The 13,917-nt window shown below is 45.1% G+C and overlaps 1 protein-coding gene across 1 annotated transcript in view; it reads right to left on the bottom strand.

Annotated features, from left to right (window-relative positions):
* MAPK4 (mitogen-activated protein kinase 4) overlaps nt 1-13,917 on the bottom strand; it is a 152,293-nt gene that overhangs the window by 16,312 nt on the left and 122,064 nt on the right. Inside the window, exons 4-5 of the mRNA XM_075066869.1 lie at nt 4,671-4,832; nt 1,487-1,688 (exon numbers count right to left, since the gene is read on the bottom strand). Of these exons, the coding sequence (XP_074922970.1) occupies nt 1,487-1,688; nt 4,671-4,832 (364 nt within the window). The remainder of the gene's footprint in view (nt 1-1,486; nt 1,689-4,670; nt 4,833-13,917) is intronic.

The raw sequence follows: 13,917 nt of genomic DNA, 5'->3' as shown, positions 1-13,917 counted from the left end.
AACTGAGGAGCGGTTGGGTCGGCAGGGGTATATATCAGGCACCATAGTGGCGCCACTCCAGGGGGCGACCTGCCGGCCCACCGAGTGTTGCTAGGGTAAAAGTTTCTCCGACAAACGTGCACGCGGCGCGCGCACACCTAACTGGAATGGATATGAGCAAGCACTCGAAGAAGAACAGTGTAGGTCCTCTCTGCAACTGTGTGAAGTAAATAGATGCATACAGATCATGTTTTGGAGCAATTAGACAAAATGGATATTTACATGCACTGGAACTGATCTGGACATACAAGCCAATAAGGCTGAAAGAGCCTTGAAAGCTCCATAATCACAGAGGTAACCTGATTTTTTTTAAGGAGATCCCATCCAGCCACTCCTAGTGCCTCTAGAGTGCTAGATGGTGCTCAGTATCTGCTCCTTTCCAAGGAGCGGACCGTGAAACTGCATGAAAACTGAGCTCTTTGGGAGTATGCCCAGTAAATCTCTTGATGTGCTCAAAGAGGGCAAGTTAATTGCCAGATGAAAAGAAGTCAAATATATAGGGAAGAAGTTTTAATTGGCCACAGCTCAAAAGTACTGGGATCTCCCTGGCAGGCAGCTCCATTCTAGATGTACTCTAAAGAGAGGAAATGTTCAGCCATCATCCATGTGCCCTTAATATACGTGGTCCTCTGCGCTTTGGCAAATTAATTGGGACGAACCTTATTCCCAGGTACATTTTTAGTTTCTTAAAAACACGGTCCCTATACTAGGCTCAGACCTCTCCACCCCTCGCTTCCACTCATCTGTGGCAACGAGGGAAATTTATCCTAGCCACAGAGCTACAGTAACTCAGTCAGACTGCACAGCCCAGCCCTAGGAGTGGGGATGGAGTGTCCCAAACACCGTGAGATGCAAAGCACAGATGGGGAAAGCACCACATTTCATACCTGCAAAACTGGGAGCTTGTTGCCATTTTAGGAGTTCTGCAGCAAACCAGCCTTTCAGCTTCTCCATTGGCTAGGTCAGGCTACAACAGACCCAGTATCTGTCGCCTTATGCAGCTTGAAAGGTGGCAGATATAGTGTTTTTAATCAGACCTTTAACTGTCCCAAAGGGTACAAGAATGAGTATTACAGCATTTGGATCGAGAAATAGAAAATAGAGAAAAGGAGCCAAATTCTTCTCATTTAAACAGATGCAACTCAGCTAAAGTCAATGTAATTCCACTCATATAACTGAGAGCAGAATACAGTTCAGTAATTTATATGCCCAGTGAAAACTTGGTCCCACTGGAAATCAATGACAAAACTCTCATTGACTTTAGTGGGACCAGATTTGAGTTAGAATGGTCAGCTGCATAATGAAAGATCAGTGTCCTTTCTGGTTTTAAAACATGTATTGCTGATTCGTATAATGATGGATCAGAGAAATTCCAAATGAAGTCAATGGGTTTTGCCTGAGTAAGGAATTCACGACTGCCTAGCCTGTTAAGCCATGGATACTGCACCTGTCCCAGTTGGACATCTGGCTCTGGTTGGCTTCCATCAGTAAAATATCATCAATCTCATCCTCAATCCGAAATGGATGCTGAGAAATTGGTTCATCTTCAGGGCACGAGTATGGGCTCATGTAAGGATGCTGCAAACTCATCTCTGCAGTCAATCGATCCCTGGGGTTAAATGTCAGGATCTTCTCCAGAAAATCAATAGCTGTGTACCACAGAGAAACAGGTTCATTAATTCCCCAAAAGCAAAACTGATTTTATTAACAGAAAAACAGGCTCCTGAATCCATACAGACCCATCTGTTTGATGTTAATCATCATTAAAATAAGAACAGAATTAAAAGGTTAAGTCCTATGTACATCTAACACAGAGGCATATTTGTTCTGGATGCTTATGTACTGATCTTACCCTTATTGGGAGTTATGGGTATGCACTGGAACGGTACTGTTGCCTACAGTTTTTAGTTCTTTTAACAAAACAGAGAGTATGGCAGAGATAGAGCTACATCTCCAAGAGAGAATTGTAGAGTCAAGGCTTTGATCCGGCAGGCAGGTCCTTGTACCTGAGCACTAATTCAGTTTAAGGATAAGGGGCTAAAATGTTATTATGGAATACTAACGTCCCAGTCCAGCTCCCACAGAAATCAATGGGACTCTTTATGAGTAATTCTATAAATCATTCAGTGTCTCAGAGTAGAGACATGGCTAATACTCTGAAACCTGCTTAATTTGGATGTGTGACCAGTACTTTCATGCTTTCAAATCCATTTTATGGACTCACCTCATAGCCGGAAACAGGGACAGCTGTAAACTGTTAAATGTTTATGTGCATTTGAGGTGGAATTAAATTAAAAGTGATATTTTTCAAGTGCCTGGCGTAATCAAGACTATGAAATAATTCTGCCTGTTAACATTTAAAGAATTCTATGTGCATAATTTTTTTTTCAGAAAATACAGTACAGTGTGATGCTTTCAATGTACACAAACACATGTGATGTAAGAGCAGCTATAGTGCAATTAAAGTGCATATGAAATACTATTTAAACATTTATGATTTTTCTATCTGTTTATGCTTCCTTTGCGTAGGGTATTTGAAAACATCAGTTCTTGTTGTTAAGGTCATTTGGTTTACTGGGATGCTTCTCAGGCCACGTCCTTAAATTCAGATAAATACAAATAAAGGTGTGCGTTATTTTTTCTGTCAGATCATGTTTTTAACCCTAAATCCTGGAAATATTAACTTACTGTACCTGTAACAATGCTGGTAAATATCCCAGTTCATCTGGAAAGAAACTGATCTGGAGGCTTCTTTGTGTGCTCACAAGAAGAGTTAACAGTTAATCACAAAGAGGAAGGAAGGGTGATACCTGTTATACCTGTGCATAAATATTAACCAGTACCTGGCTGTCTCTCACTGGATGATTTTACTGTTTGCATTAATTAATTATGATGGAATCAACAGTTTTATTAAGTCATTGGCTTGCAACAAGGATCATGGTGAAACAATTCACTCATAGTTCAAGTCATGTGGGCAAGAAAACTTCAGTAAATTATGTAAGCATGGCACTCCTTCCCACAAATCATCAAAGAAAATAAATCCCTTCAGTACCTAATGTCTGGAATCTGATTCAGACTTGAGATAATGAAGGCTGATGGGTATCACTGTTGATAAGGACCAATAATGGTCTACTCTAATTAAGAGTCACACTGATCTACGTGCCCAGGCCTCTGTTTTGACTCTTTACTCACATACAAGTAATTTTTTCCTTGCAGATCTTATGTATGAAATGCCAGCCACACTGACAGCCCAGGATTCAGAGCAAAGAGAACAGAGAAAATACACTGCCAAATGGCAGGACCTGAGCAGGCTTGGCCAACCATGGATTTCAGATAAGAGCCTAGTGAGTTCTCTTCTTTTTCACCATGCAAGGGAAAAGCACAAATATGAATGCAGAGCCTGTGACTTGGCATTCGGCAAGAGGCACAGAGGCAGCCTTGGCATCTGCTCCCTGCAATGCTCTTGAAATTGCCTTGCCACCTCTGACCAATTAAAAAGCTGCTGCAGAGTACCAATGAAATGCTCAAGCCCTAGGTCCAAAGGCTCATTGCTTGCAGCACTCAGGCACAGAAACAGAAGTCAGTTTTACCTGCCCCTTGACCACAGAAGGGAACGATTGTGCTGGAAGTGATTGAAGTGCTACCAGTCATTCCAGGTGGGAAAGTCTTGAAGGTAAATACACCTTCTGCCCCAATCCAACAAAAAAAAAACACACACAAAAACAAAAAAACAGCCAGGAGTTTGCAAAAAGTCCTACCTTGGGATACTGTAGAGGAGTGTCAGGGATCTCAGATCTACATGGAAGAAAGGAATTATTCTCTGACTGTACACATATGTATTTGTCCAAGAAGAAGGGAAACAAGAAAATTATCCCAATTTGGGGATAAATTCTGGGTCAATACATTAATAACAACTCCAGAACAGACACATATGAATGCAGCCAAAACAGCGTTCACTGCGCTATAGAGGGCAACACATCATACTTTGCTAGTGTTATACCTCTGAAAAGCAAGGTGCTCCCTCTAGCAGTACTGCACTGCTGCCTTGTAGCTAGACTATTAAGAAAAATGTCTCCTTTAGGACCTAACACACCTCTCCCTTCCCCTGAGCAGGAGTGAGGAGGAACTTTTGAAGTGATTTGGGCTAAGGCACAAAGGAAAGGTGAGAGACTGCCAGTTCTGTGAGATGATCCCCATCTCCGTTGGGCTCTGGGAAGTCTCTGTGTGTGATCCACGAGGAGGTGGGGGAAGTGTGGCATGATGCATGCCAGTGGTCCTCCTCAATATCACTGCCCACAAACCTGGAGCAATTCCCCAGCATAACACTGGTCCGGGTAGCATTAACTTAAGACATTTCCCCATGCCCTGATGTGATTCCTTCCTTATGATGTGGCTGGGAGCCTAGTGGCCTGGGGGACACCTCAGGGCTTAGCTTCTGAGGGGGTGGCAGGGGCAAGATGAATCATGGAGGGAATTCTTCCTGGAGAGAGCAGGTCTCCAGCAGCTCTCCAATGGTGTTGTGTTTGAGCTTGGGGGATGGTTCCTCTTGTATAGGTCACTGGGGGAGATCTGGTCTTAAAATCAGGAGGATGAGAGAAACCTGATCAAAATGTGACTTAAAGCTACGGTACCTTCGCCGTTCACTTCTGGGAGCAGCTTGCGTAAAGGTTTCTTCACTTCCCAGGTGCTGTTGATGAAAGTTGGCATCACTTTGAGCAACTCCTCTTTGTCCTCTTCATGGACAACAGGGATCGTCTCCAGAATGAGCTGCATCTGTTCCAGCTCATGATTCCCTGTATGAGCAAATGATAGGCTGTCAGTGCCGGTGAGATTTTTTTTTCATCAGTGAGTGCCTCTATGTTGTTGTGGTTTTGGTTTGGAGTTTTTGAAGACAGAGGATTTTTTCCACTTCTTTTTTTAACCTTAGGAAAATCAAGAATATAAAGTCTTGAATTCATTGGGTATTTCCCCCCTAAAAGTCTCCTTGTCGGACCAGAAATGTGGGAGGAGAGCTTCTGCAGACCTTAGTTAAAAGGATTGGGATGTTGAACCTTTAACTAAAGCTTTCCTCCCAGCAGCTTGTTTTTATTACCACTAACTCTGATCAGCTGGAATAAATATCCCATCCCCATTCAGTTGCTGAGGTTTCACTTCCTTGATACTTGTGATGTTGTTACTAGCGAGTTAATTGGGAGTTTCAGTCCGATGGCCCAGACTGAATGGACACAGAAATGGAATTTCCCCCTTAGAGATTGGAGCTCTCCAGGTCAGGGTTATAGCAACTAGTGGGCATTGCAAGAGAAGCTTACACTGCTACTGTCTGTGCTGTGTCTGTTGAATAGTTAAATAGAGGAGAACTTCACTCCCCTGACTCGGCACCTTCCACAAGCTCTGTATCCACTAAACAAAACAAGAGTGATCAAACTTGGCTTTGGCATCTCCCTTTTGTTCTTGAAGAGGATGGGCCAATGACGCAGGCCAGGTGTACTATGGAAAAGGCTGCCAGCAAACCCTCCTAGAGGAGATGCAGTTTATATGGGCAAAAAAGTCCTTTTGCCAGTATAGCTTATATCAGAAACAAATGATACCAATAAAAGCACAGTAGTGCAGATATGTGTCTACACTAGGGCTTCTGGACGACATAGAAACATCACACACGCACAAAAATCACACCCCATATCACATTGCTATGCCAGCAAAAGTTATTAGTGTGGACCTGGCCTTAGGCAAATCCCTAGAAGAGGCAGCATAATGACCTGTGGGGTTTCACACTGGGATGCCTAGGGAGCCTACCCCCTGTGCTTCCTCTTTCTACGTGCAGGTTTGGAACTGGGCAGCAGGGCTGAGTTGTTTGGGAAAACTCCTGATTTAAAGCTTCAGTTCTGGAGATGGGTGGACGGGAAACTGATTCTTGATAAGAAATATATATACGGGCAGTATGACTTTACCTCGTGATTTACAAACATGGGGCCAGATTACTCAGTGCCCAGGCAGGACAAGAGGCAAGAAGCTGCAGCCCTTGTGCTCCCACACTGTACCTGCTGCAGTCCTGTGCTTCCCCAAGGGTAAGGACTGCCCCCTCCTAGCACCCCAGGTCACCCCAAAGAGTATGGTGAGTGCATGGGCTGAGGGGGCGGTTGCGGAGCTCTCTCAGTAACTCGGCTATGACATCAGGAGAGAAAGGAAATGAGGCTGGGCTGATTTTATACCCTGATGTAACCTCTATCACTGGCACACTGTATCTAGTGCAGTGCCACGCAATGCCTCATAGAAACCAAGGCAGGGGCAAGGAGGAGACTGGTCCACACTACCAACCAGACAAGTGGCCTTTGCTGTCCCATTGGACTGTATCCAGTTGCCATATTATATCTCTGATTTGGCAGCCTTGCAGAATCTTTGCTAATTAAATCTCCTCCTTGCCTCATTTTAAATTCTCATGCAAAGGAACAAACGTACTCCTGACACACTCCTTCACAGTGTGGCTAAATGTCAGCTGCAGGCTGGTAGCAGCTCGGAAACTAGCAATGAGAACGCCCGGAGAATCTATAGCTCTGCCTGAACTCCCCATCTGTCTTTTCCAGAAATCACTCAAACAGCCAGGTATTAAAAAATCCTCTTAGCATTTGCAGACCTAAGCTTTTACCCAACATTTTGGCCTCACGTGGGCTTTTTCGGGCCAGTGTTTTCCTGAGTACAGTTAAAGATGACATCCTATGATTACTTATTTCTATAGCAGTAGCACTTAAGGGCTGCAAGACACCAGGCACTGCCTAAGGTTAGGCTCCTAACTTCATACTTAGGAACTTAAATAAAAGAGGCCCGAATTCCAAAGGTCCTCAGTGGGTTTTCTGGGTGCGTCGAAGGACAGGCCTCTTATTTAAACAGATATAATGGACAAATCACATCCTCCACCAGGGAACAATCTGTTCCATTTAGCAGGGCACAGGTCGACTACATGATAGTTTAGAGTGGGTGATAAAGAATCAGCTGCACTCAACTGAAATTTCAGGCAGTGTCTTAGCCGCTACCGTGGGATTTCGATAAGGCCGAGGGCCAATGCTCCTACTCTTACAAAAAGTGCTGTGAAATCTTTAATGATCCTCTACAATATATAGGTGATCGCTACAGTATTACAATCTGAAGAATGTCTGGTTTACCTCCATGTGGCTGTTCTCTTTACACTATCCCAGTGCTGGTGCATTATCTGAAATGACTAGCCCAGTCCACGTATGACCACTATGACAGCTAGGATATTTGTCTCAGTGTTCCTCCATCTGTTATATCCATTTGTTGTCTCTTGTGTTATGCTTAGAGTATAAGCTCTTCTGAGCAGGGACTGTCTTTTTGCTGTGCGTTTATACAGTGCCTAGCACAATGGTCTAGTACTGGTGTCCCCTAGACGCTAACACAATACAAATAATATTTAACAGGATAAAAGTGGGAAAAAATTCAGTCACTATAAAATCACATTTTTGCTTTGTCCATGTTCACACTCCCTTTGTGTTCATTTCTCACAAACATTCAGCGCAGCGGAGTTTTCCTGGCATAAATGTTTGTGAAAGCGAATTTCAGAGGCCAAGAATATTCATACATAGCAGTGCTGTAACAAGGGCGAGGCGAGTGAGGCACTTGTCTCGGGCGCACAAATCTGAGGGGCGCAGAAAAAGACAAATGAAGTTTTAATTAACAGGAAACAGGTGCTGGGCGCGGCAGCCCCGAGCACTCGGCTGTGCTGGGCCCCCCCGCTGTCTCTACCCGAGGTCTCTTCAGGCCCTCCCCCCCTCCCCCCTCCAGTGCGGCTGCTCTTTGCCCCGTTGCAGGGAGGTCCCACGCTCCAGGTGAATGGCAAGTGCCATGGGGCAGAAACGCAGCTGGGTTTCCTGCCTGAGCCCTGCGCTGCCCGGCTAGCACCATGGGTGAGTGCCACACAGATGGCTTCTCCTGCAGGTGGGACCCCTGTGCCCGGAGCGCTCCTCCCGGGGTGCCACTGGGAGGATGTGGCTTTTGGTTCCTGTCTACTGCCCCTGATGCTGGCCTGGACCATAGCCTGGCAGTGGGAAGGGGCTCAATTCCCCACCTCCTCCAACTTGGCAGCTGAGCGCCGTCGTCTTCATCTGCCCAAGTCGGGGGCAGGTGTGGGGCTTGCCCAGCCGGGATCGGGGCCCCTCCTGCTGAGCTGTCCTGGAAAGTGAAAATAGCGGCAGCCAGGGCTCCTAGTCCTGCTGTGTAGGGAGGGGCCCATGCAAGGTTGGGGGGCACAAGGGCCAGGAGCCCTCCAGCCTCTCCCCCAGAGCCTGGGGGTTCAGGCCCCTCAAAGCAGGAGCCTAAGCAGGGTGGCCTGAGGCTCCAGGGTCAAGCTGTCCCAGTCTGGGGTTGGGGGGCCCAGCTCTGTGTCGCTGGCCACGAGGTGCCCCCCACATGTCCAGGCCCCTCTTCCAGCAGCCAAGCCACCCAGCTGCAGGCTGACAAGCCCCGGCCCTGGGACTTTGGTATGGGTGATGGATAGAGAGCGCCCCGGGTCTCCAGCCTCATCTCCCAGGCAGGGTCTCCCTGGGACAGCGCCAGCCTCAGTCTGGCGAGGCAGAGGCCAGGCTGCCGCTCCCTGCCTTCACAGCGAGGGCACCGAGAGGAGGAACCGGCCCTGAGCAGAGCAGCCGGACCGCTGAGGTTGGTGGATCACACACAGGCAGAGCCCATTCCTACGTGATTCAGATATGACACTTTTTCCTTTTTTTTTTTCTTTTCTTCTTTTTTTTTTTTTTTTTTACAAAGTAACTACTATGAAATTATATAGACGGGGAGGGCACAATTTTATATTCTTGCCTCAGGCGCAAAAATAGCTAGTTACAGCTCTGATACACATGAAAGGGAATTTTGCGTGCATCACTATTTGCTCTAGAAATACTTGAGCACTCATCCGAGCACGGACCACAAACGCTATCACGTGACTTAGCTGACAATTCGCAGTAAAGCAACACAGCTGGAACAACAGAGAGAAGTGAACTGTTTTCAAACAATCAGCAATGTTCAAAAAAATGCCATCACATAACAAATTCAAAGGAACCAAGTTTGGCTCATGATTGTCTGTGACCAGAAAAAGAGGCTGAATTTTTCAAACAAGTCTTCATTACAAATGGCCTGGCTCTAGCTACTAACATTCAGATCTGGTTCCACTATTTCTTCACAGCTGAGCTCAACAATTGCAGTTTTCTAACGGCAATCTATCCAGCAATCTATTAAGAGCAAATAAAGGCCAGTTTTGGTGCTTGGAGATTGGTGCTTGGAGACTCTACTAAAATATTCTTTTTCTTGAAGCATGCACCAGCCGATATAAGAAAAGATCGGCACAGTGAGAATTTCCATAAAGAAAACAAACAAATGTATTAAAGCTTCACAGACAGCACAGGCAAGGATTAGCACTGCCAAGGGAAGAAGTTTATCAGTACAAGCAGTTTTCAGATGTTCTCCATGGGTTAAATGAACTCCAGGGCAGAGAGGGCTGGAACAAGACCCTAATCGCCATTTAAGTCCCAATTAAATCCTTGATATGGGACATGAGCTGCTCAGTTGCTTATTGATATGGAATGCACAGGAGCTTTTGTTGACCCTCTGCACTAGGATGAATTTCACCTTTGGGTGAATTTTGCTATATTCTTAGCTTTACTTTGCACTGGGCCAGCACTACCAAAGTCACTCAGCCCCAGTCTACTCTGAAGAGTTAGGTTGACAAAAGGCAGCTTACATCAATCTAACTCTCTAAGTGTCTACACTAAAATGCAGTGATGTCACTCTAACACTACACTGACTTAATAACTGCACCTCCGCAAGAGGCATAGCACTTAGGCCGATGTAGTTAGGTCAACACAGCATCAATGTAAACCAGGAATCGGCAACCTTTGGCACACGGCCCGTCAGGGAAAGCTGTTGGCGGGCCGGGATGTTTTGCTTACCTGCAGCATCTGCAGGTTTGGCCGATCACAGCTCCCACTGGCTAAGGTTCACCATTCCAGGCCAATGGGGGCTGCGGGAAGTTGCAGTCAGCACATCTCTCAGCCCGGGCTGCTTCCCGCAGCCCCCATTGGCCCGGAACAATGAACCACAGCCAGTGGGAGCTGTGATCGGCCAAATCTGTGGACGCTGCAGGTAAACAAACCATCCCAGCCTGCCAGCGGATTTCCCTGACGGGCCACTTGCAAAAGACTGCCAATCCCTGGTGTAGACACTGCGTTGCTGACATTGACTGTTGCTGCCCACAGGATTTGGTGCAAGCATTCCTGGGGAGAATGCACCTCGCCAATACAAGAAGCATAGTGTGGAGATGCAAAAGCGATTTAATTACTGCGGTGGCTGTAAGTTGACGTAACTTAGGCCAACTTAATTTTGTACTGTAGATTTGCCTTTAGACTACTCACCGCATAAAGTTAAGGACATGTGCAAAATTTTGCAGGATTAGGACCTAAATTAAATGGCTGTCATGCATCAATAGAACTGTCAAAGATACCTCTTTTAATTCTGGTAAGTTTTTCCATTGCTTAAAATCCTGAGATTTAGCAAAAGATGTATTTTTCCAGATATTACTAAATTTCCATTCAGGGGTGATTATCAATCAGTGGCAAGTAAATGGTGGAGGAGTTAGAATGGATCCAGAGTTCACTGTGTCATCAGCTCTTAACAGAGCAAGTCTGGGGTGAAGTCAATATTTTAACTGTTAATTCTATTCTTTATCAAATATTGAATTTGGATCAAGAGTTCCCATGATGGTTTTCACTTTCTTATGTGTACTGAGAAGCAGCACTGCATAAATACTGAGCTGTACTATCAGCCTTCTGTCTGCTTGAATCTCTGATTATAATCATCCCTTCACTAGTGCTAAGCCTATCCGCTAAGATCAGCTGCATGTCTACAGCTGATCAAGAGGGGACTTTTGTACCACAAAGTTCCTTGACGGTTAAATGATTTTTTTTCAACCTGCTTTGCCAGTAAACAGTGGGCTGCAGAGCTACAGCAAGAGTAATGAGCACTCATCTGTGAAATATTTACAGGCCAGCAGTTCTGAGAATGCTGCTAGCGATGGCCAAGTGAGATAGAGCGATCCAGACCAGAATGTGGCTACTGCAGGAAAGTTTGCTGGAATCTCATCAGTGTTGTTCTAAATTATTAACACTGCTATCAAAGTCAAACTCACATCTACCTGCATTATTATTTTAGTAGCTGAAATTTCCTGCCTTTATTATCCAGGGATGCTAGACAGAGACATCATTTACAGGGGGCAATCACCTCTCAGAGAAATAACGTAAGGAACCCATGACAACAAACAACAGACACCATAATCGCCAGCTGAACTACCAAACTGCAGCCTCAGTGACAGAAACTAGGACTTGCAGCTCCAAAACAAACTGGCACCTTCCACTTCAGTCACAGGAGAAAGCCTATCAGTTACAGTAGCATCAGTGCTTACCCTGTGAGCAATCTAGAGGAAAACACAGGGTCAGATTCTGCTGTTACCCTGTGTAAATCCAGAGTAACTCCTACTCCCAGTCAGTGAAATCAGCGCAGATTTACAGCAGTATAAATCAGATCAGATTCTGGCCCACTGTCACAAACACTTAAACATGCCAGACAATCCATCTGGAAGAGGGCAATACACACTCAGTGCACATGGTGCCTGCCCCTTCTGTGGGTGCTTGGGGAAGGAGGGGACAGGGCCTGGCAGAATTATCATCCCTGGGTTTAGGGGAAAGCAGCGATTCTTCTGGACCATCTTTGCAGGGGAGGAGGCACACAGAGTGTGAAAGGGGCAGGGAGGAGGACCAGAGAGTAGATAAGACTATGCCTCCACCCCCAGGAACCAGCAGGTGCAGTGCAAATGGCATGCAGGTGGGAGGATACGCTGTGGCCTAGAAATAGGTATGGCAATGGATGGGCTCCCTCTGTGTGCTGGGGAGTTCAAGGAGGTCTTTTTTCTCCCTAGTGTATAATACCTCCCAGGGCTCTCCCTGGAGCAATGCATCATCATGCCTCCCCCACCCAGAGTTCTGCCTACTGGCCTGATATAGCCCTTACCCAGCATGTGACAATGGGTTTAAATGGACATTCCAAAAGGCAGTGATTAAATTAGTGCTGATGGTCATCATCCCCCCAGTACACACCATCAGTAGGGGCTTATATAAAGATATTTCAGATTTGGGGGTGAGAAGAGAAAGAAACAGCCTAATTTAATGACAGAGAGACCTATTCTTAGGCCCTCCTGCAGCCCTCTGCTACAGTGATGCTCCCTAATTTCCATCCGGCGGATGATGAATACTTTCTCCTTTAGAAAAGCTACGTTTTGGACATTTAGAGATTTGCATAGTGACTCTAGGTGAAGCTAAAGGAGAATAACAGGAAACAAATCGTTTGTTGTTAGGCTAAATCCCTAAGTGGGATGCAAATTACAAGTCGGTAAAAATCAAAAGGTCTTAATGGTTATTCTTATTTCACCGCAGATCCAGCCACTGATTACTGAATGTGTTCAACATGAGGGAAAGGCATATATCCATCCTAACAAAAGCTGCTCACTGAAACCCAAAATAGCTATTGCTCGTAGGAAGACGGGTCTCTCTATCTGTTCATCCTGTATTTATACAACTTCTATGGCAGTTGTGAGAGCATTAATTTATGAAAGACAAGAGAGGAACTAAAGATATTATGTAAATATTGTTATCTAGAGTATTAGGAGTTGAATATCATGCCATATCTCTTTGGAAAGCTGACTTCCCCTTAGACTTGCAAACAGGTCTAGGATTTGGAGTCAGGACTTCAGCCTCAGGATAATTAAACTTTTCTAACAGATCCCCACACTATGTTAAAAATGAGAGAAATGTGTCAGAGAAATCCCCCGTTGGCAGTGTTGTTGTAGCCGTGTTGGTCCCAGGATATTAGAGAGACAAGGTGGGTGAGATAATATATTTTATTGAACCAACTTCTGCTGGTGAGAAAGACAAGAGTGTTTCTTCAGGTTTGCGTAAGCTCAAAGCTTGTCTCTCTCACCAATGGACATATATCCTATAAAAGATATTACGTCACCGACCTTGTCTCTTTAATAGCCTAGGACAAACACAGCTATCATACTGCATACAACAGTGTGATATCAAAATCAATCCATGTGACACCTATGAATTGTTAAGCTAAGCATCCTGAAACTGTCCAAACCAGCATTAAAAGCCATCACAGAGCTATTTTATTCTCCCCAATAACTAAGCTACTAAATTTAAATTGTTGGTCTGTTGCAAATTTCTATGACACTGACCGACAGGTGAGCTGACTCCTAGCTTTAATTTTTATAAATATGTCAAAATCAAAGAACTTTGGTCTGCAAGGGGCCCATGGAAAACTGCAGGCATCCCTTTCCATACACCATGCAGCTGGGCTCTTCTGCAATGGGGCATTTCCTCCTTCACTAGAGCCCCTGGAACTAATCAGCTCCCATTGAAATTAATGGTAAAATTCCCATTGATTTAGCAGGATCTAGCTCCTTCTGTTACATGTATTTCAAACATCATAAAGCAGAAACTGATAAATGCAATGTATCTTTGTGAACGCTCGGAGGAGTGCAGGGAAGGAGCTGAGAGGAGAAGAGAGGAGAACAGTAAGATTAAGGTTAGAATCCAAACGTTATGAAGCTTATTTTGTTCTTCTGTGCACACAGGAATCTGATCTTGTTTCCATTGACATTAGCAAGGCAGGCATAATGCACAGAACAGAAGCTTAAACAATTACTTCATTAAATAAACCATTTAGCCAAGGATGCACGTCATGATACATTATGATAGGCATCGCAAGGTGCCGCTGTTATATATAGTCTTTCCAAGTTCTTTTTCTTAATGTGCAAGCAAGTTT

Source organism: Chelonoidis abingdonii, chromosome 6, assembly GCF_003597395.2.
Source record: "Chelonoidis abingdonii isolate Lonesome George chromosome 6, CheloAbing_2.0, whole genome shotgun sequence".
NCBI lineage: Eukaryota > Metazoa > Chordata > Testudines > Testudinidae > Chelonoidis > Chelonoidis abingdonii.
The sequence above is the reverse complement of the archived record's forward strand: the minus strand, read 5'-3'. Positions and strand labels throughout refer to the sequence as shown.